Source organism: Dermacentor andersoni, chromosome 8 (genome assembly GCF_023375885.2).
Source record: "Dermacentor andersoni chromosome 8, qqDerAnde1_hic_scaffold, whole genome shotgun sequence".
NCBI classification, from domain to species: domain Eukaryota; kingdom Metazoa; phylum Arthropoda; class Arachnida; order Ixodida; family Ixodidae; genus Dermacentor; species Dermacentor andersoni.
The window spans coordinates 80,749,372-80,773,444 of NC_092821.1; the positions used below are offsets into that span (position 1 = coordinate 80,749,372).

Here is a 24,073-nt window from a genome sequence, read left to right on the forward strand (position 1 = left end):
TCCGCCACGCAGTGATTAAAAAACAAAATGCCAAATCTTTTTTCGCGCAGACGCTATTACAAGGGTTGCGAACGGAAGTCACTCGTATCTCCCTAAGCGCACCCTTATGCGGCTGCAAAGCGTTTCTCTCGGTGCTGCCCAATCAAGCCTTAGCTTACGACACGTGTTGTCGTGCAGTAATGAGTTACGCTGGCAATGAACTGCTGAGATACGGCAGTCTCAAGTTTTTGGCTGCCCTCTTTCTAGAACGAGGCGATCTCGCTCCAGCACTCGGCACCGGACGCCGCGTTCTGATGCCGACGAAGGAAGCCGCAAATTGAAGCACGTCGAGTTGCGAGATAGCTCCGAACGAGAATAAAAGCAAATGGGTCTTACGCGAGGCACTGTTACTCTTTTTCGCTTTGTTTCGCTTTTTGTTTTGTTTTTTCTTCGTCGCATTGTGAGCAAGGCACGCGTATGGGCCCCAGAATGTCGAATTAATATTATATGTTATATTTATTTGTTATGGTATTCTTTTCTACTTCAATGTCAACTAAAATAGTAGCACCGTTCAATTCCAATTAATGTATTTCAATCAATAATTTATTGCCTATTCAGCACCGGGTATATCGACATACGCTCGATAAGAAGTGAAACTCCTTACAGCTTCAAATAAATTCGTGGCAACTCAATAAATGGTTCATATACACACGAAATTCATTTTTTCTATGAGTCGGGACTATCGCTAGTTCATAAATGTGCGGATATTGTGATCGTCAACATACGGCAGTAAGTGATCCCCGAACATAGAATGAAGTTGTACACAGATGTCTATCTTGCGAATGCTAAGTGTATACTATGTGCATTTTTTTTACCAGTGCTTGTTGTTTGCGAGCCTTACCTTCACGCAATTTCCCATTGCATTGTACTCTAATGACAATTACCTCTGAAGAACGCTCTGAGACACGGCATCTGAGGGGTTAGCGTATACTGCCCTGCCCGCTGCCTCTCTGCAATGCTGCCTGCCTTCCGCGCGCAATGCGGCCGAAGTACGATGTTTTTTAGTACTCGAAGTACTCATTCGATAAACATTCTTATCATGCACTTCACGCCATTTCCGGGGGCCTTGTGCCTGCCTATTGATCTATGTCTCAAACCGCTTTTAGCGCCAAACTGGGACACAAAGTCGAATGGATAGCACATCAGGCTGCTGCGCCGAGTGAACTGGGTTAGAAACGAACCGTCAGACCAAATTGGGCCACTCGGCATGCGTAGCTGTGCACCCCATGTGTCGCTGTTCACCGAACATCTCTGGGGTCGACATGGGTCTCTGGGGGTTCCCGGCCTGGGTGTGTGACGCGTGAGCACGTGCAGATCCTCAATAAATCCGGTTCACGCTTACTTGGAGTGTGTATGTGCCATTCGCAGTGGCGTAGCTAGGTCGTCTGGTACCCGGGGCCCATAGGTATTCAGTCATTCCCCCCCCCCCCCCTCAGTGTAGCCGGTGGAAAGCGGGGTGTCTTCAGACGTATATGACACCCCCCCCCCCCCCCACTGGCCCCTCGCATCCGGGACCCGCGGCCCCTTCCGGGCGCCCTTCCGGTTGTGTGTGCTCCATCTACGTCTGTACTGTGCCGCTTATTGTGATGCGAAAGCATCAAATGGCACATTGAACGAAACAGTCGTCGTCCTCTGTATCAGTGAAACGACTACTAAATTGCCATTGGCTGCGATGCCTCGTCTCGAGCGCCCTTCGACGGAGCAGAGCAGCGAATCGGAACACTTCCACCCGCGATAGTGCGCCAGGTGTTGCGTGAGGGGAGAGGGCGTCGCCGTGACGCCACGTCACCAGCAAGCCTTGACGGACCAGATGCGGCGACGGAATGCAGAACGTCTGCGATGTGCAGCGAAACGTGGCTCACAACGCGAGCATCTGTTGACTCGAAAGTGCATAGTGGAGGGGCATCGTGTGGCGGCGATGAGCTCTGAAGAACTCAGTGAACGTTTAGCACAGAAACGCAAAGTGCAGATGCGTCGATCGGATGAAGTCAGACAGCAGGGGAACTGTAAAACTACATAACATGCACGCAGCAAACAGCGGAAACATTATTCACAGCGAGAAACTCCAAGGGCCGCTCAGCGACGTTCAAATAGACATTAATGCTTTCATATTGGCGACTCATAAGTGGTTAGATGTCCTCACATTTTTTCTTCAAGTGTCGTGCATCAAGCAGCTCAAACCAAGATTCTGCTGGCGTATGTAAGAGTTTGAAAGCGTTACGCAGCCATTATACGCAACGTTTCCCAGTGCCCTGGGACACTAAACCTTCCACAGAGATCACATTTGGTGGAAATATTATATGTTCGTTTGTTGCGTTGTGCTCGATCTTTTCGACCTGCCTCATTAAAACAGAAGACGCATTTTCGCCCGAAAGGCGAGGCATTGAACGCGGCAGCAACTGAGCCCAGCTGTACGAAGTATAGTTGCTTTATCAGCCGTAAACATTCACTTACTAAATTAACAAGCATGATGTCAGGTGCGCGCCGGCAAACGTCAATGCATCTGACTGGATGAGTGCGGACACTAGCTTACAAAACGCTGGCATGAGGAAGAGTGACAGCAGCAGCGAGCGAATTGACCTTCGTGTGTCTCGCTTCAACGTGAACTAAGCAGCGAGAACACAGCGTACACGAAGTTATCAGCCCTCGACGCCATAGACTCTGTACTCATCGCAGATCGCTTTCAAGATATGGCCCCCGTGGCCACGCTCAGTCGTGCCGTACGCAGCCGCCATTGGTGTAGAACACACTCCTGCCCCCCCCCCCCCCCCCGCTCCCCGCCAGTTGCCTTGTGCGGGTGTGGAAGACGGCCCTTCCTCACCGCTTTCCTGCCTTGCGAGCGCGAGATCAAGCCACCGTTATCGGCTCCCCCACGCACGATTTCAGTCACATGTACAGCATACGGCGCGCAACCAACCAGAATGTTATCGCGCTTGGACTTACAGCAATATCATGGCGATTACGACGGCGAAAATGTGCCTGGAGTGACCGTATGACTGCTGTCGCAATAAAATTAAATCTTGGGGTTTTACGTGTCACAACCACGGGGGCAGGCCGCAGCTGGGATTACGGATTAATTTTTACGAACTGGAGTTCTTTTATGTGCACCTTAATCAAAGTGCTCGAGCGATTTTCTTTCCTTTGTTTTTCTTTTCTTTTTCTTTTTGCATTTAGTCACCAGCGCGGTCTCCGCGGCGTGGTTTGAACTCGCTACGTTGAGCTCAGCAGCGCCGCGCCATAGCCCGGCGAGTTCTGCATCAATGACTGTGTAGACAGCAAAAAGAAAAAAAAAGAACGCGCTAACGGCGTCCTTACCACGGGGTCCTTCCGTCTGATTCAGCGCCGAAGGAGGGCACTGTTCGTGAGAGACGCAGCTGCCGTTCGGATGCCGGTAGTGCTCGTCAGTGCAGAAGCAGTCGTTCCGGCAGTCGGCCGTGCACGGCCTGAGGCTGCCGCGCACTTCCCCGCACCGCCATTCGGCACAGCTGCTGCTCTGGCACTCCTTGAACTCCTCGTTGACGCCGCACGGCTTGCGATGCTCGTGGGCACCACCTACCGAGAAGTAGTCACGTTACAAGGCTTCTTTTTTACCTTCCGAGAGACAGAGAGACATTAATGATGCGGAGCCAGCCTTAAAGCCGTGTTTCTGACTTGAACGAAGAGGGAACAGAAGCCACGGGGCCAGATTTCTTTTTCTTTTAATGCGCAAGCATTTCTATGCTTACTCCACGAGAACACCATCCCTCCCCTCCGTCCGGCCCGTAAGGCGACCGCTTTCCGAGATAGCGCCCGCAGCAGCGGGCGTATTCACCTTCGTGCAGCCTCTCGCTTCAACGCCAACGAAGCGGCGAGAACACATCGCTCACGGAGATCTCAGCGCACGCCTCACTCTGCCACTTTCTCAGATCGCTTTCAAGGTGCGGCCCGCACGGCGGTGTCAAACGAACTCGCCGCCCAAGTAGGTTAGGGGAACGGTTCGATGCTAATGCATAAAGCGCTAAAGAGCGATAAAGGTTTATAGTGATCGGAACGTTATCGGCGCAACGGCGCCGCCGTCCGCACCCTTCCTTGTCGCCACAGCGCTGTCGTTTGTACTGGCCTGATCAAGTTTCTTAAAGTTGATAATGACGCCGGACTGCGGGGAGATGAGCAAGTGGTATAATGATTACGCACACTTAGACAACTCCCAGACGAGTTTCTGCGTGAATTTTTTTTCTGATGCGTAATCATTTCTATGCTTACCCAACGAGGAAGACCATCCGTCCGCCTCTCCGTCCGTCCGTCCGTCCAGTATGACGAGCGCTTTCAAGATACCGCCCGGAGCAGCGAGCGAATTCACCTTCGTGCTTCCTCTCGCTTCACCGCCAACGAAGCGGCGAGAAAACAGTGCTCACGGAGCACACGCCTCACTCATCGACGTTTCGCAGATCGCTATCAAGTCAGAGGCCCGCATGTCTCTCTTCCACGCTCATTAAGCGGCGAGAACACAGCAGGCGAAGCAGGCGGCAGTCGGCACACCTTGTCGGAATCGCAGATAGCTTTCAAGGAACGATTCCATCCGAATGCGGTCTCCGCGGCCTGATTTGATCTCGCGACTTCGAGCTCAGCAGCGCCGCGCCACAGTCAGGGCATTACCACGGCGGCTTCTGCTTCAAGTCCCGTCTAGACAACAAAAAAAAAAAAAGATGTGACGGCGTTCTTACTATGAGGCCCTTCCGTCTGATTCAGCGCCGAAGGAGGACACTGTTCGTGCGGGACGCAGGTGCCGTTTGGATGCCGGTAGTGCTCGTCAACGCAGTAGCAGTCGCTCGGGCAATCGGACATGCAGCGCTTGAGGTGGCCGCGCACATCCCCGCAGATCCATTCGGCGCAACTGCTCTGGCACTCCTTGAACTCCTCGTTGACGCCGCACGGCTTGTGATGCTCGTGGGCACCACCTACCGAGAAGTAGTCACGTTACAATGCTTTTATTTAACCTTTCGAGAGAGAGAGAGAGAGAGAGATTAATGGTGCAGAGACAGCCTGAAAGCCGTGCTTTTGCCGTGGGTGAACAGGGAAAAGAAACCACGAGGTCGAACTTTTTAAGTGCGTAAGCATTTCTACGCTTGCCCGACGAGAAAACAGTCCCTCCGTCCGTCCCGTAAGACGACCACTTTCTATAGACAGTACCCGCGCAGCAGCGAGCGGATACACCTTCGTGCAGCCTGGCGCTTCAACGCCAACGATGCGGCGAGAATACCGCGCTCGCAGAGCTCTCAGCGCACGCCTCACTGTGCCACATTCGCAAATTGCTTTCAAGATACAGACCCGTGCGTCTCTCTTCAACGATGCGTAAGCGGCGGGAACGCAGCGCAAAGGCTATCAGCAGCCGGCACTCTGTCAGCATCGCAGATTGGTTTCAAAGTGCGACCCGCATTCCGGTGCCACACGGCGGTGCCACACGAAGCCGCCGCCCGAGTACGTTTGGCCAATGGCTCGATGCGGATGGATAAGGCGCTTAAGAGGGAGAGCGTCTTATAATGTTGGGAACGTCATCAGCGCACCCAGCGCCGCCGTCCGCGCCCGTTCGTGTGGCCACAGCGCTGTCGTTTGTACTGGCCTGATCAAGTTTCGTAACATTGATAATGACACCGAGCTACGCGGAGATGAGCAAGTGGCACAATGCTTACGCATGCTTAGGCAACTCCCAGAGGTGCCTCTGCGTGAATTTTTGCGGCGGAGCTGTCTTGGACGAGTTTCCAGCGTTTCGTGATGTGCGTAGGCAAAAACGATGGCGGTGTCTATAGAGCTAAAGTAGCTTAAGTTCAAGACAAAATCATATCAGCGTATGTGTCCCAGCTACGTCTGAGACCAGATGTGCCAAAACTGGTGATGGATGATTGTTTTATACGTTGCGATCTACGCGAATGACTTCGTGGCCGTTACGCCCTGTGCCTTGCCGACGACGGGCGATAGCCTTGCCGTAGAATGTGCCGGCATGTGCGCCCTACAGACTGTGGATGGACTCGTCGCCACCATATTCCGGAACGTAAAATAGAGACTTTCAAGACCTTATGATCGACACATTTCGGTGAATCCTCCCGGTGGACCCCAATCCCATCGTCACTGTGGGTGGCTTTAGCGTCGATGTGTCTCGTCCCGACGGAAAGTAGGTCTGGGCGTTTCTCTTCGAAAGGTTCGGCCTAGCTTCCATGTTACACCAAGACCAATGTCTCCACGACGCGCCATCGGGCGTGCACAGACCTAACGTCGGCTAAGAACTTCTCGAGTGTCGTCACAAAGCCCATGGCCGTCTATCAAGGCGACCATAAAGCCATAATTAGTGTGGTCACGAAATAAACGTAAATACTAATAAATATGACGTGCATATCTGTGTCGTATTGCTTTGTTGTTTTATTTTGTTTTCTTTATAATTATATACAGCTCCGCCGGTCATCCACCTTCACAGAGTGGAATGGCTCTGAATTTTCTTTAAGTGTGGAAGCATTTTTATGCTTACCCAACGAAGAAAACCATCCTCGGTCCCTGCGTTCATTCGACCCGTAAGACGACCGCTTTCAAGATAGCGCCCGCAGCAGTGAGCGAATGCACCTTCGTACTCCTTCTCGCTTCAGTGCCAACGATGCTGCTAGAACACAGCGCGTACGGAGCTCTCCGCACACGCCGCACTCAGCCACTTTCGCAGATCGCTATCAAGATGCGGGCCCACGTGTCTCTCTTCAGTGCTAAGTAAGCGGCGAGCACGCAGCGCGCGAAGCTATCAGCAGTCGGCGCACTTTGTCGGTATCGCAGATAGCTTCCAAGGCACGGTCCACGTGGCGGTGCCGCAGGCCGAATATGTTTGGTCACTGTTCATAACGGTTCGACGCTAAAGGATAAGGCACCAAAGAGCGATAACGATTATGATGATCGGGACGTCGTCAGCGCACCTGGCAGTACTTTACTTGCATAACCAATGCTCCTTCCGGCGCCATCAGACCCTGTCGCCGCAGCGCTGCCATTTGTACTCGCCGGATGAAGTTTCATAACATTAATAATGACACCAGGCTGCGTGGAGACGTGCAAGTGGCACAATGCTTACGCATACTTAGGCAAGTCCCGAAGGTGTTTCTGCGTGATTTTTTTTTACTGTGTACTCACTTTACAACGTCGAGCAGCACGTATCCAAAACCTCCTGCATAAAACTAAAGTAGCGACATGCTTTTATCTTGCTGCCGCAGCTGCTGCGAGGAGCATGAGAGGAGGCGAGAGAGGAGGTCTGCACTCCGAATCGCTTGAGCGCCATCACGTGCAAATTTTTTTGTACCCTTTTCTACTTTTTTTTTCTTTTCCGCGTCTCGGCGCACTCGCCACCATGCGAATTGGCCGCCGAGTTGCGCCAGCGAGGAATTCGCAAGGGATTTGACATGTTCGGGCTAAGTTTCGTGGCTGCCCGCGTTATTGAAGAACCGTGTTTTAAAGCGAAAGCTTCACTGGCCGCGAACTTGCGATTTCGCCGTGGCGGTGTTCCGAGGAGGCACATGACGTCACAACGCGCGCCTCACCGCGGATATTTCTCCCTCTCTCGCTCCTTAGTCACTACTGCGCATGCGCCACTAGTAGCACCAAGCCAAAGGTGTTCCGCCGCTGCGCAGCGCCGCGCCTTTCTGCCGCAGCCGTTTGGTATGACGTCACTTTGCGTTCCTCGTCGTTGCGCTCGCCTCCGCCCGCTTCGCCAGCTGCGTCGCATGCCTGATAACATGTCGGAAGATTGAAAAGGAGAGCTCGCGTGCGCCGCAGCCACAGTTGAGGCGGCAGTATGGACGGCGACAATTCTGATAAGCAGGAGGAGGCCTGGAATCGACATCGGAACGAGATGAAGAGAAAACGAATCGCCGAGGAAACAGACGAACAGCGCGCGGAACGACTGCATAAACGCCGCAACATAGCTAGACAACCAGACTAACCTGGACTTGCAATCAAGATTAACCAAGGCTAACCATGCTAAGCCTTAGCTTTCGCTATGTATATCCTGGCACAGCCGAGCTCAGCCACTGCCAGTTTTTCGTTTTATGTTAGGGACTGCTTTTAAGGGTACTGAAGGTGCAAAAGCGTACGAACAGAGTTCGTGTTCTTTGTTCACGAGGTACGGAACTCGGACACGGTTAAGTTTAAGCAAGGATGCTATTCGCGGTGTTCACTCAGACTTGTTTCTTTTTTCTTTCTTTTTTTCTGATAGAGCTACCATCCACAAGTGTATGAAGCTATAGAGTGCGTAGGCTGTGTGCAGTCATATATCGTGTTAAAAACGTAACACGCGTCATTATTGTACTACTGAGAGTCCATGTTTTTGTTGGGCGCTGCAAAAAATTCGCAAGAGGGAGAATCAATGAACTCGTTTTACACAAGCGTTGCAGCTCAAAAGGCTGACATTTATAAGGTGCTCATTGATGGAAACCATTTCTATGTTTATCTTTCGTCCTTGCAAACATTTTGCTCACAGATGAAGCACAGGTTCCGCTGTGACATTTGCGCTCGAGACCCAGCGTACAAGTTTGTGATAAAGGTGTAGGAACACTTTCACTGCATGCAGAGTTGACCAACGTCATGACGAAACGACGAGGATAGTTGAGGTGCTCCGCGTTGATCGCGCACATACGTGACGCTCGCGTTACTCAGTTGAATATGTCACGCGCCTTACGTTCGGTCATCGCAGTGCCAACATGATTAAATTATGAAGCTGCACAAGCTCGACACACGGCAGCCGATTGGGTACACGAAGGTATACATGTACGCACTTTGCAACAGCACTAACACATCGAGATGTTGAATCAGTAGGTGCTATAGAACCTACTGATTGTAGCATCTACTGATTGTAGCGCGTGTGTAGCACTATGTATACATAGTGCTACACACACGCAACCGTATCGCCTTTCGCGTGCATCGGCGAAACCTGTCTGTGTCTTTAGATAACTAAATCAAGAGTCTGATCAGTGCAATAGAAATCACCCGCGAAGCGGCTTGATGTGTGCAAGCCGCGACAACGTTTTTGCCCCCACGTACGCTGGTTGTGGACGACATAACACTCAAATAAAGCTCTGGTTGGTATAGGAACATCGTGTACGTTAAATTAAATTATGGGGTTTCACGTGCCAAAACCACTTTCTGATTATGAGGCACGCCGTAGTGGAGGACTCCGGAAATTTCGACCACCTGGGGTTCTTTAACGTGCACCTAAATCTAAGTACACGGGTGTTTCCGCATTTCGCCCCCGTCGAAATACGGCCGCCGTGGCCGGAATTCGATCCCGCGACCTTGTGCTCAGCAGCCTAACACCATAGCCACTGAGCAACCACAGCGGGTATTGTGTACACTACGTATAGACAGTTTGCACAGACGTCATTGCGGCCGCCATCTTAAAGGGAAGCTGAAACGGTTTTCAATTTCCATGAATTGCTGGGATTGGGAAGAACAGACCTAATAATTTACGGTTCCGTAATTTTTTTCTTCGTTTTATTAATATAAGGGGCGGAAATCGCTTTCTAAATCACCCCCGCGGACACGCCCCCATCGCTTCCCGGAGCGCCGGGTGAGGTGGTTGCCAGAGGAGAGAACCGGCGAGAGTGACGTCACTGGCGGGGACCGAGCTGCCAGACCGGCGTGCTGGCATGCCTCTTTCCGTCCTGCGCTTTACTGAACGACGCTATGAGAGATCTGCCGCCGCCGCCGCCGCCGCCGCCGCCGCTCACGTTTGTTTTCTTTTGCGATTTTCGTAAACTGTTCTTTCCTTCTGTGCTGCGTGAGTGCCTACAGCCAAGGGCGCCCAACATGCCCTCGTTCTGTGCAGCATTCGGCTGCGCGAACACAGGCGGGCGAGACGATGTGGTGTTTCACAGGTTCGCGAAGGACAAGAAGCTTGCAGCGCAGTGGGTCCGTGCGGTGAGGAGAGATAAGTTCGTGCCGATGAAATCAACTGTGCTGTGCTCTTCATCTTCCATCAATACTGACACGTGTACTTATCTTTATCGGGCAACCACGTTTCGCCGCCTAACAAATGTAATCGCACAGCATGGGACGCGCCTGCATGTATCCGAAGTTTCTGGAAAGTTATCGATGCTTCTATCCGCTGTCTGTTGTCGCCGGGACTTATGTTTGATTTCATCACCTGACGCGAATGGTGTAGAACTTTGTGGAAGGCACGCGGGTCCGAACGATTAGTCTGGAACATTCGACGACTGCTCTATGAAAGCCGACCCGCTTAACCCGCAGATCAGATTTTCGACAATCGCCGACTGTGTTCGCCGCTTTCGTTGTGCTATAAGTGTAGCCTGTTTTGTGGGCACAGGTTCGCCCAATAAAAGCTAGTTTTGTATTCCACCGTACTGCTTCTTTCTTCACCGTCACTACCACGTGACATCTGGTGGAGGTGCCTTGGTCCATGTGCCGGACGCCCCCGACAAGCCGTGATCCAAGCCCGGACCGTAAAGAGAGCACCAACGTAGTCACGGACCATCGAGTAAGCCGTCGTCTACAACAGCTGCCCCCGGAACACGGACTTCTACCTGAGAAGACCAAGAAGATCGTGGCCAAGACAACCCCAATGGCTGCCACAGCGACCCCCGTTGTCCTGCAACAACCTCGGGACCCACCGACCTTCCATGGAGCAGCAACTGAAGACCCGGAATCCTGGCTGGAGACGTACGAGCGAATTGCGACTTTCAACAACTGGGACTCCGACGACAAGTTGCGGCATGTATACTTCGCCCTTGAAGACGCCGCGAGAACGTGGTTCGAGAACAGGGAGTCGACATTGACAACATGGGACCTGTTCCGTACCGGCTTCCTGCGCACCTTTACAAGCGTCGTGCGCAAGGAAAGGGCCGAAGCTATGCTGGACGCCCGAGTGCAGCTACCAAATGAGAACGTTGCCATCTTTACGGAAGAAATGAGCCGTCTGTTCCGCCACGCCGACCCGGATATGGCCGAGGAAAAGAAAGTGCGCCTACTCATGCGTGGTGTGAAGGAAGAACTTTTCGGCGCAATGGTACGAAGCCCACCGACGACCGTAGCAGAGTTCCTTCGCGAGGCCACCGGCATTGAGAAGACACTCGAAATGCGGAACCGGCAATTCAACCGCCGCACAAGCTCTACCCACTACGCAGGAGTTCAATCACTGGCCACGGATGATCTGCGCGAGACCATCAGGGCCATTGTGCGCGAAGAACTGCGCAAGGTCTTGCCTTCGTCGCAGCCTCAAGTGGCCTCTATCGCCGACATCGTGAAAGAAGAGGTGCACCGATCCCTTGGAGTTCCTGAGGTGCAACCAGAACCACCGCAGCCGGAAGCAATGACCTACGCCGCCGTCGTCGCCCGCCGTCAAGGCCCCACTGCGCGACCGCGCCAAGGTCCTGCAACACCGCAATTCCGTCGTCCGCCGCCGCCGCCGCCAGCGCGCCCACCCGTCGCCCAGCGCACCCATGCGAGGAAGACGGACATTTGGCGAGCCCCCGACCACCGCCCGCTCTGCTATCACTGCGGAGAAGCCGGCCATGTGTACCGCCGATGCCCATACCGCGACATGGGACTGAGAGGGTTCGCCGTCAACGCGCCGCGTCCACAGCTTGGGGAGCGCCCACGTGACATTGCCGATTACCTAGCCGGCACTCAGTGGAACTCTCGACGACCGTCCCGTTCGCCGTCACCAGGCCGCTACCTGTCGCCGCAGCGCCGTCCATACACTGGCCCAGCCCGGGGCCGCTCTGCGAGCCCATACCCGGAAAACTAAAAGCAGCAACCGATGGAGGTGCGGTTGCTGTTCGTCGAACTGACGAAGATCCTCCGCCGCCGACGAAGACGACGAAGAGACCATCTCGACGACATAACGACACGCCGCCGTCCCGACGAAGTCTGGAAGCCAAAACTACACCGACGAAAGACGACTTGACGACGCGACGTTCCAACTTCAGTTCAACACGACGCAGCCGTGATCCAACGCCAAGACCTAACTGCAATGCCAGACAAAGAACAACCGACCTCGACGTGCTTCTCGACGGCCACGCAGTCACTGCCTTAGTCGACACAGGGGCCGATTACTCCGTAATGAGTGGACACATCGCCGCCCAGTTGAAGAAAGTTAAGACCGCATGGGAAGGCCCTCAGATTCGCACCGCTGGAGGACACCTCATCACGCCGACTGGGATTTGCACGGCAAGAATAACCATTCATGACCGGACTTACCCTGCCACCTTCCTTATCCTCCAACAGTGTTCATGAGACGTCATTCTCGGTATGGACTTCCTGGACCAACACGGCGCAATCATCAACCTGAAGTCGAAGTCAGTAACGCTGTCGGAAGATAAAGCAATGCCGCCGGAGAGCCCTCGTAGCCATCACGCCTTGAGTGTGCTAGAAGATCAAGTGAGCATCCCGCCTCGCTGCAGCATTGTTATTTCGGTCAGCACCGAAACACCCGCTGACGTAGAAGGCGTCATCGAAGGCGACCAACGTCTACTGCTAGACCGTGAAATTTGCGTCGCAAGAGGGATCGCTCGACTGCAGGGAGGGAAAACTGAAGTGTTGCTGACAAACTTCAGCCAGGAGTTCAAGCACATCAACAAGGGCACGACGATCGCGTACATCGAGGAAATTCTGGAAACAAGTAATGCGTTTGTCCTCTCGGATTCCGCCGCATCTACCCCGACGACCATGGTTCCCGAACCAGACAACGACATTAATGCAAATCTCCCTATGATTAAGGAACAGCAGCTCAGAAGTCTGCTCCGACGATACAAAGGCTGCTTTTCGACGTCATCGAGGATTCGACAAACACCAGTCGCCAAGCATCGCATAATCACCGAGGAATGCGCTCGACCACTCCGTCAGAGCCCTTACCGAGTTTCGGCGCGAGAACGTGAAGCTATAAGACAACAAGTCGACGAAATGTTGCGCGACGACATCATCCAGCCGTCGAAAAGCCCGTGGGCATCCCCTGTTGTTCTGGTAAAGAAAAAGGACGGAACCCTACGTTTCTGCGTCGATTATCGTCGTCTGAACAAGATCACTAAGAAGGACGTATACCCCCTCCCACGGATAGACGACGCATTGGATCGGCTCTGCAACGCTAAATACTTCTCGTCCATGGACCTCAAGTCTGGCTATTGGCAAATAGAAGTCGACGAAAGAGATCGCGAAAAGACCGCCTTCATCACCCCAGACGGCCTCTACGAGTTCAAGGTTATGCCATTCGGACTGTGCTCGGCGCCTGCAACGTTCCAGCGCGTGATGGACACGGTTTTAGCAGGATTGAAGTGGCAGACCTGTCTCGTATACTTGGATGACGTCGTCGTCTTCGCCGGAAATTTCGACGTTCACCTTAGGCGGCTGGCAACAGTACTAGAGGCCATCAGGTCATCAGGACTTACTCTGAAGCCGGAAAAGTGCCGCTTCGCTTACGAGGAGCTTCTATTTTTAGGCCACGTCATCAGCAAATCTGGAGTCCGCCCCGACCCGCAGAAGACAGCTGCCATAGCAAAGTTCCCACAGCCCATCGACAAGAAGGCAGTGCGTAGATTTCTTGGCATGTGTGCCTACTACAGGCGATTTGTCAAGAACTTTTCACGCATCGCTGAGCCGCTGACGCAGCTAACTAAATGTGACGTCGAGTTCAAGTGGGAAACGCCGCAGGCCGACGCATTTCAAGAACTCAAACGACGCATGCAGTCGCCGCCCGTACTTGCGCACTTCGACGAGCACGCCGATACCGAAATCCACACTGACGCCAGTAGCCTAGGCCTCGGCGCCGTCCTGGTCCAGAGAAAAGATGGACATGAACACGTGATAGCTTACGCTAGCCGGTCGTTGTCAAAAGCGGAAGGCAATTATTCTACAACCGAAAAGGAATGCCTCGCCATCGTTTGGGCTACAGCGAAATTTCGCCCTTACCTATATGGCAGGCCATTCAAAGTCGTCAGCGACCATCACGCCTTGTGTTGGCTAGCGAATTTAAAGGATCCCTCAGGACGGTTGGCACGGTGGAGCCTGAGACTACAAGAATACGACATCACTGTAACATACAAGTCCGGACGAAAACACTCAGACGCCGATTGCCTATCACGCGCCCCCATTGACCCGCCGCCGCAAGATGACGAGGATGACGACGCCTTCCTTGGAATAATAAGCGCGGAAGACTTCGCCGAACAACAACGAGCGGACCCGGAACTTAAAGGCCTCGTCGATTATTTGGAAGGGCACACCGACGTTGTTCCCAGGGCATTTAAGCGCGGATTATCTTCCTTCACGCTTCAAGACAGTCTACTCGTGAAGAAGAACTTCTCACCAGTCCGCGCCAATTACCTTCTTGTTGTCCCGTCAGGACTTCGTCCAGAAGTATTGCACGCCCTACATGACGATCCGACCGCTGGACACCTCGGATTTTCCCGGACACTATCGAGGATACAAGAAAAGTATTATTGGCCGCGCCTGACCGCCGACGTCACCCGTTATGTCAGAACATGCCGAGACTGTCAGCGACGCAAGACACCGCCGACAAGGCCAGCCGGATTACTACAGCCAATCGAGCCTCCTTGCCGACCATTCCAGCAGATCGGGATGGACTTGTTGGGACCCTTTCCGACGTCAATAACCGGAAATAAGTGGATAGTCGTGGCGACGGACTACCTCACCCGCTTCGCTGAAACAAAAGCACTGCCGAAAGGTAGCGCAGCCGAAGTGGCGAAATTCTTTGTCGAAAACATTCTGCTGCGACATGGCGCCCCAGAAGTCCTCATCACCGACCGAGGAACGGCCTTTACAGCGGAGCTCACCCAAGCCATTCTGAAATACAGCCAGACAAGGCACAGGAGGACAACGGCTTACCACCCGCAGACGAATGGTCTTACGGAGCGGCTGAATAAGACCCTCGCCGACATGCTAGCGATGTACGTCGACGTCGAACACAAGACCTGGGATGCCGTCCTGCCGTACGTAACATTCGCTTATAACACGGCGGTACAAGAAACAACACAGATCACGCCGTTCAAGCTGGTCTACGGCAGGAACCCGATGACGACGCTCGACGCCATGCTGCCTCACGTCACGGACGAGGAGAACCTTGACGTCCGTACCTACCTCCAGTGCGCCGAAGAAGCCCGACAGCTCGCCCGCCTGCGAATCAAGAACCAGCAGAGGACCGACAGCCGACACTACAACCTCCGGCGACGCTTCGTGGAGTACCAGCCCGGTGACCGTGTTTGGGTTTGGACCCCTATACGCCGACGAGGACTGAGCGAGAAGCTTTTGCGTCGCTATTTCGGACCGTACAAGATCATCCGACGCATTGGCGCACTGGACTATGAGGTCGTGCCAGACGGTATTTCGCTATCACAGCGGCGCCGCTCGCGACCTGAAATAGTCCACGTTGTGCGACTCAAGCCCTACTACCAGCGTTAACGAACTTTGTGGCTTCGCGTAACTGACCTTTGGACTTTATTTCTTTTTTGTTACTTATGTTTAAGAAGTGTCCTTTTGTGTTTCGCTCTCTTATATTTGTAGCATCGGGACGATGCTTTTTTTAAGAGGGGGGTATTGACACGTGTACTTATCTTTATCGGGCAACCACGTTTCGCCGCCTAACAAATGTAATCGCACAGCATGGGACGCGCCTGCATGTATCCGAAGTTTCTGGAAAGTTATCGATGCTTCTATCCGCTGTCTGTTGTCGCCGGGACTTATGTTATTTGATTTCATCACCTGACGCGAATGGTGTAGAACTTTGTGGAAGGCACGCGGGTCCGAACGATTAGTCTGGAACATTCGACGACTGCTCTATGAAAGCCGACCCGCTTAACCCGCAGATCAGATTTTCGACAATCGCCGACTGTGTTCGCCGCTTTCGTTGTGCTATAAGTGTAGCCTGTTTTGTGGGCACAGGTTCGCCCAATAAAAGCTAGTTTTGTATTCCACCGTACTGCTTCTTTCTTCACCGTCACTACCACGTGACAATACGCAGCACACGCAGGTGCACCTAATTTAATGAAAGCCCGATTAGGCCCACATTGATGCACTCGAGAAATGCGAACATTCGCAGCCATTAACGTCTGGTAACACAGTTTTAGCGTAGCCGGATAGCCTTACGACAAATGCGGAAACGCGTTGTTGCTAGCGTTGCTATACTCCGTTTCATACATCAGATGCAACGCTGTGGAGGCTTGAGATACTTCTTGCAGTGGCTGCGTTCGCACTTAGAAAAAGTTCGGTGTTTCTTGACCCGATTTTTTAGAAAATTTTCCATATATAAGCTCAGTTCTGAATGAAAAAAAGAATTTACCCATAGAAACAATCCGTGTACTTATACGGCTGCTAACACGTTCTTTTAAATCAGTCTTCTTTTCGGTATTTTTTAATTGCAGCCCGTCGCGGCAGCTTCACGTGCATACTCGCGCGAGCAAACGCCGCTGGCACGCTGCGAAGCATAGACGGAAACGCGCGCAGTAATAAATTTTGGTGACCGTACTTCGTGCGTAGCTTCCACAGCGTTGCACCTGAGGTATGAAATGGTGTATAGGCTTGCCTAGTGACATTCGACGTACGGTTGCAGTTATCGTGTTTACCACACGGCGGTGCTAAAACTGCCTAATATCTTTATGACAACACTAGCATGGAGCACGCATACCGATTCTTGATCGAGCCACAATCGCAAAGTCGTCGAACCATAGTATGAATATTGCACATATAATACCTCTGGCCATCTCTGGATTTGTATGACAAGCAACTTCCATGACTGTACCCCGCAGCACTGCATGTGCGCGCTTTGAAACGCGGCACTTATGTTCGCGATCGTGTATCAACACTCAAAAAACCACGGGACTACTTTAGACAAGCAGCGGCAAGGTGCTTGACATCGCGGAATTGCACCCGTGTTTACAATCTAATGAGAAGTTAGTGCTTCGGCATTCTTCCAGCAGCAAGTTCCCAGTGACACTGTAGCACATTTTTTCTCCCGGCATTGGAACCTGCAGCTACATGAAAAAAAAAAAAAAAAAAACGTCGTACCAGCTAAGATTTCCCGCGCCCTGGCCATACACAAGCGATACGGGACTTTACCCTCTACAGCCTACACGGACGCGGCTTCTTACTCCAGACACGCAGCCACAACAGCCACCGTAGTCGTCAACAAAGAACATCGGAGCAGCATTTCACTCACACGAAACAATCCCCTCCAAGCCGAGGAAGCGGCCATAGCCCTCGCGCTCTCCCAAACAGAGGTTGAAGTCATAGTGACCGACTCCCAACAGGCGTGCCGCAACTTTGCTAGCGGCAGAATTCATACCACTACGCTCCGGATCATCAATCAAAAGCCGCCAACGAGATCAGTCATGATCATCTGGGCGCCAGCTCATCAAGGCATTCCTGGCAACGAGGTCGCCAACCACGTGGCTCGAGATCTGACCCACCGAGCCGACGCCGAGGAATCTGAACCCGAGCGCATGCACCCTCTAGTCTCTTACCAAGACATCACACAACACTACAAGCTCACCCGCAGAACATACGCACCCCCACACAAGTCACTACCTAGAGAGCAGGAGCGATGCCTCCGAGCTCTACAGGTTAATACATTCCCCCACCCAACCAGAAATCACCTCATAGACCCTACAAAATTCTCTCCGCAATGCCGCTTCTGCGCAGAGCCCGGGTCCCTCAGGCACATAGTAGGGGGTTGCAGAGCGGCTCCATTAAATCCTCCGGACCCTTACCCCACTAACGAGCTTTGGGAGAGAGCCTTGGCCAGCTCCGACCTCGAGGATCAGCAACGGCTGATTGCGAGGGCCCAGGACGCGGCCCGAGCTCAAGGCATCCTGGAATGAGGACGCCTCTCCAAAGCTTCATTCACCGAATAAAAAAGTTTATTCTCTCTCTCTCCAACGCGCGAGAAGGTGCACACATCGCTCTCGCTGTTGGCACACTCAACATCGTCGTTGCCGCCGTTGCCGCCATCGTTTTCCGTATCGGCTGTCGGTTCGAACATGTACGGCGAAAATACAAGCTGTCCGAGACAGCGAGAACGTTCCATAATGCTTACAACTCAGCTATGAAGCCAGAACAGAACAGCGTGCTACGCTCTGAAACGGCGGCGCCGACCGGAGACTGCCGCGAAAGACGTCACAGCGGCCCCGACCAATCACGGGCAACAGCGGCGTTCGCACGATGCCCTGAGGCGCTGGTGCGCGTTTTCTTGGAAAAACAGCCGCTTGCTTTTGTTTCCGCCCTTTTTGAACCAGATATTCGTGTTCAGGGGACTCAAAACTGTAGAATGCCGCAGAGAACTCATTTTTTTCGAAAAGTGTTTCAGCTTCCCTTTAAGGTACTAGCAAGTCGAGAAGGAGTGTAATCAAGAAACGTGACAGCATGACAGCACAATGAGCCCATATTGTGTCGAACGACAAAGCGATAACAGTGATAAACCGGTGAAAAACAGATACCGTCAATAAGTAAAACAATGTGCGCAAGATAATACAATGCATTGACGTCGTCATCGCCGCCGTGTTTGGGTACTAGCGCAGTGAGAGCTGCGTCCGTGACGTCACATGAAAACTATCTTTACCTTATTGGCGAGACAAAGAGCTCTGATTTTTGTGCTTGTGCTCGACATTAAAAGGAATTTGTACCCGAAACTAGCCTCAAAAGGCTTCTAACTGCAGGCAGGCAACCAGCCCGAGGCGGCAAAACAAGCGTGCAGTTGCTGTGCCTAATATGCACAAAAATTTTGTGCTTCTGGCAGCTTCATAGCATTCCGTCATCGCTATCAGCACGGTGCACAAAAACAAGCCTAAAATGTGGTATGAATTCATGCGCAAACACCCAACAACAATTTTTAATGTCTCACCTCGCGTACACTATATGGGCGAATCCGCGCGCCCCGGAGCGAACAAAGTGCGAGCGACGAGGGAAACAGGAGAAGCAGAGGTCGAGTGAGGAGTAAATGTCGCTAACTTTAGTTTCATTCAAAGGCCTTATTCAAAACTCCAGTCGGTCAGCTTCATAGCCACTAAACCACCACAGCAGTGATAGGAACGATGTTCCGAACTTTGCATGGTTGCCTATACCGCAATTCGGCCTGTTCTTGTGGATTACCTAAAGAGGTGTACATTTCGTGCAGGAGAAATCGCTGTGTCCCCGTTTAGATTTACAAGTTGCTCTAATTAACTATCTCATTATTCCCTTTAGGACACACGTTGAAATTACCAAACCGAAGCCGAACAGCACCGAAGTCATGTTGGCCTATAGCAGAAATTCAAGGGTGTGCAAGGGTAAAAATATAAGAAAAGAAGAGATGATGTGAACAAAATCCTCCTGCACAAGCACGAGGAAGACAACTGACAATGATTACAGTTTTTCGTTCCATCCGGATACTTTTAAAAATACTCCAGCAGATTTAGAGCAAGTCGGGCCGACGTCTGCTGGTGTCAGGGTCCGAGAATTCTTTTTTCCGTAGGCGTACGATTCTCATACTTCTCATACATGATACAGAACGCTTTTCTTTAAGCACCGAAACGGTGCCCAAACGCTTCTTTGCACAAAAGAACTTCCCGTTCGGGGCTTCTGGTCATTGCAGAAGGAGTAGCCATTAGTGAATTTTACTCCAAGGCAGAAACCACCACTGAGAATTACATCCGCAGTCTTTTAAGGTGCTGTTTACACAACTGTGTACGCCGAGATAGTGCATCAACAGCGAAAGCATTGATGTAAGCAACGATATTTAAAATGTGTCTCATACACCTTCGAGCACATTTCATTGGAATTCTGTTGCAAGATTGATTAACGTGTCCAAAATATTTTAGTAAAATGAGTGGGCGAGTAGACGTTTTGGTATTGTTGCTCGATTTGAGTATGTCCTTGCATGCAGTGGTTTCCCCTCATTCATTGTTTTCCGCGAGGTGTTGCACTAGGCATAATTTTCAAGTGGTTGGATAGGTGCGTTTTAAGTCCGCTAGACACGAAGTAATTGATATTCTCATATCTGAAGTTCCTGCAGAGAATTTTCTCAGGGAGTGTACGTTCTGTAAGCTTGATAAAACTCTCTAAATAGTTGCAAATTATTAAGCTGTCCTGCAGCTGCACACTTTTTTATTGCTCTCAGGAAGCGAGAAATGCCGTGAAAGTAACATATTATAAAAAAAATAATTGACTTCCCAAAGGGTTAAAACTTATTGCGGGATGCATTGGAGTTCCAGTTGACTGTTTCTCAGAAGCCGCACTCAACCAGTTTGGAGCGATATTGATTGCAGTGGCAATATACCTTTCAGCAGAACTCCAGGGATGGATAACTGAAGAGTGGTGCTACTAGGAGTTCTGCTAGGCAGTTTTGCAATTTCGACAAGTGCGCTAAAGTGAATCATTGAAAAGCCAATTAGTGAATCATTACAGCTCGATACCTAGACATTACGATTTATCATGCTGGTATAGCCACAGCGTCTTCAGAAGTCATTGTCTCCCGTAGAACAACATTGTCTCCCGTAGAAAACGCGGGGAATGCGGGAGATGAAAATTCAAGACGATGAGCAAATCGAGAACAGCGGGAAAGCAGGAGCCACCGTTTCAACAAGTGGACTCGCCTTTTTCAAGGCCCACGATATATGCTTTCCTCGGCACAGTATATATAGGTAAGGTTCATCTAAAGGGGAGAAAGGGTAAGGCGAGTTGGCGAGCCAACAACCCAGACAGTGTTAGCGGCGAGAGTGTAGAATTGGAAAAAAAAGGATGTGCTACTCAATTCTGAGGAGAAATGCGAGGCACCGGCATGTGGCAGCTGATTGGCGTGTACTACAGGTTCACCAAGATCCTGAAGAAGACTAGTCCGCTTGTCGAAATGTTGGCTCCTGTTTTCATCTTGTTCTCGCTTTGCTCACTGTCTCCCATACGTGATTTTAAAAAGCGCAAAACAAAAATAGAATTGGCGGTAGCAATAAGTACGTGATTCTACGAAGCCTTCTGTAACATACTGAAAGGATCCTCTAGGCACAGCATTCTGGCAGAAAAAAAACATAGAATATTAGACATGCGGCGAAGTGAAATGACCGCTGAAATATCTGAACGCTTCTGACACAGTAGCTACGCTGCAGCAGCGAAGTTAGAGAGAAACCCCGCAAGGAAGGTTATATCACAAAGAGTGCATTACAATGCCATCTTCATCAAGAGCTACAGAGGAGAAATGAACAAAGTCCCAGTTACCGAACTAAGCAACTTAGCGGAGTCTTAGAACGGCCGAAAAGTGAGCGCGTTAGTAAATGCTTATCTGTGGGCGAGAGGATGATCGGGAAACAAGAGGTCCCATCACGTTTATTCCTACGGCTTCATTATGTTTCTAGTGGCTCCTCGAATAAACCCCTTACAGAATGCATCGAAATCAGCACATCTTTCGTGCATACATGGCTTTCACCTTTGTGTTCATTCCTCTCTCCCAACCTTACTTCTCGGTTCTGTTTCGCTTAAGCTTCACCAGGGCTAGGTGTTCAACACTTGAAGACCCAGTTAACTGTCGAAGCTGTGCTGCTCCAACTTCTACAGTAAACATTCACCACCTATTGAGCCTTTGCTCAGGAACGACGGATACTCGAGAGAAGATTTTGGAGCTGCCAAGCTACGAACAAATCAGACAGTGAGTTATACGCGTTGATTTATGGACGACATGCTGGCTAAGCCACTGTCGCAATTTCAGCATGAGAAGGGAATTCATGCTTTTATTTAAATAAACATCTATGCCGCAGTGTTAAAATTCACCAAAAAAAGTCTGGGCCTACCTAACAAATCGAAAAAGAGTGTCAACGCAGTGGTTAAGAGAGAGGGGGATTTAAGGAAGGCAGGGATAAGGAAACCTGTCTACTGTCTGGTTGGATCCCCTACGCTGGGGAAAGGGAGAAGGGGAAGACAAAGAAGGGAGAGAAAGAGGGTATAGAGACGCACACGGACAGTAATGCGGAGTCAAAGGTGGTCGTAGAAACCAGACGTTCTCAGGAAGCACAAAAAAGTGCATTCACTGCCTTCTGCGCCGATAATCGGTGGAGTCTGTGTTCTAGTATTCTCTGTTCACTCAGAGGACGATCATGTAGTTTCCTGAATGCGTTGGACATACATTGCATTCGCGCTTCAAACTGAGTACAGCGGCGCAATAAGTGGTCAACGCAGTGTACAACGGAACCAGAAAACTCACCGGCCTCTTCGTCAGCCCTGGTGAGAGCCAGGCAAATAAAGCCGAAGACCACGACCAACACCAAGAACTTCATGTCGGGGCGTGGAGTAGCTCCCTTGTCTATCCTTATATATACGAAGGCGACTGGTTAGACTATCATCCGATGAATGCGATCCTGTCTCCGCGAAGTCAACGCCAACTCTGCGGTATCCCAGCACGCACTCGCTTGCCTATGTCTTATACGGGACGATACACCTCGGGTGCGCCGTGGACACGGCGAGTGCTGCCAAGTAAGCTGTCGCACGTTGATGCCACCTTTGACTTTGAGGAAGGCGCAATGAGGAAGGGGCGTGTACCATTGCGTCCTTTTATTTTTCATCACAGCCATGACTTCGCCGCTCGTTAGTCCGCCTGGCACGAGCCAGCATAACGCGGCGCGGCGCCAGTACCTATAGGCGGCGCCAGTACCTATAACTGTGGGCTGGGCCCGTCTCGCGGTATCCGACGGCGTTCAGACAATTCTAGTGCGAGGCACCGAGTGGAACTTGTTTTTATGCCGCCAGGCGAAGTCGTTTGAGTGTCTGTTATGCGAATGGCGCGCTTGTGCATGGCGTGTACATATTACGCTCTTGAAATTTGTTTATAATATCGCAAGAACGTCAACCGCAAGGCGTGTCAGCGGCCCTGTAGTGACGAGGGCACGCGTGATTGTGCAAGGTGATTTCCAGTTCAAGCGTATTCTTATGCTTTGTTCGCTTCAGCAGTGTCTCTGGCCGCTACAATTTAGACTTCTGACACGCCGCGCGGTCGACGCTTGCGCGGTATTATTCAATACTTTCACGGGTGTACACATGTGTTTGACTGTGTGTGCGAGTTCGCTGCACTTGCAGGGGCACAACTATGTCACATACTTTAGCGTGAAGAGTTTATAGCTCTCATTCTCATTGCACGTGTGTGTGTGTGTGTGTGTGTGTGTGTGTGTGTGTGTGTGTGTGTGTGTGTGTGTGTGTGTGTGTGTGTGTGTGCGTGCGTGCGTGTGTGTGTGTGTGTGTGTGTGTGTGTGCGTGTGTGTGTGTGTGTGTGTGTGTGTGTGTGTGTGTGTGTGTGTGTGTGTGTGTCTTTCTCTTCGTCTGTTTCTGTTTACTCCTTCGCGAGATCACTGCCACCCGCAGTTATTTCACGGCAGGTATTTGTCTGTAAATGGTGGTAAAAACAGGAAAGCAAAATGCCTATAACTCACCTACACTGGTTTTGTTGCGCCTTCTGGATACGGAAAATGGCGCACCTATCTCCACTTATACCGGCTCATTTACTCCCAAGAGTCACCCTACAGACAAGTATAGTACAGACGCGAACAAAAGCTTTCGCGTATCCGGCTCAAAAGGGTAGGAGAAAGTGCCGCACATGTAGCATAATTCCAACCACGGACGTTGGCGTCTGTCTATAAATACAGACACCTGAACAGCGCATCACGCGAGAGGCAAGAAACAAACAGAAAACAAGGAGAACGACTGCCGCCACAGCGGGAATTGTGCCGAAGCAGCTGAATCTATTACGTTCGACCGAGGGCCAAGGTCCCCGCCTGTCCAACGCGAAGGGCGCCCGTTTGAAAACATGCAACACGTGCTCGGCGGCGCTGGCGAGCAAACACCACTGCGACTTTTTCACTTCCAAGGACACTTCCCGCTACATTAGACAAGGCGAAACTCGGCAGCAAGATTCACGGCAGCGTTCACGGTAAGTATAAAAAAGGAAATCCTTTATTTCGTTGTTGTGTCAGCTTCGTTCGATTTTTACATGGCGTACACCTATAACTTATGAGCGATTTCCTATTCGCCTTATCAAATGCACAATCTTTCGACAAGCGCCTCT

General features: G+C 51.5%; 1 protein-coding gene across 2 annotated transcripts in view; it reads right to left on the minus strand.

Annotated features, from left to right (window-relative positions):
• LOC140219826 (mucin-6-like) overlaps nt 1–22,489 on the minus strand; it is a 43,757-nt gene extending 21,268 nt beyond the window's left edge. Inside the window, exons 1-3 of one of the 2 annotated variants that reach the window (XM_072289785.1) lie at nt 22,223–22,489; nt 4,743–4,976; nt 3,355–3,591 (exon numbers count right to left, since the gene is read on the minus strand). In XM_072289785.1, the coding sequence (XP_072145886.1) occupies nt 3,355–3,591; nt 4,743–4,976; nt 22,223–22,295 (544 nt within the window). In that variant the 5' untranslated portion in view covers nt 22,296–22,489. The remainder of the gene's footprint in view (nt 1–3,354; nt 3,592–4,742; nt 4,977–22,222) is intronic. The other variant, XM_072289787.1, reaches the window with a different exon arrangement.
• Between the last annotated feature and the right edge of the window lie 1,584 nt (nt 22,490–24,073).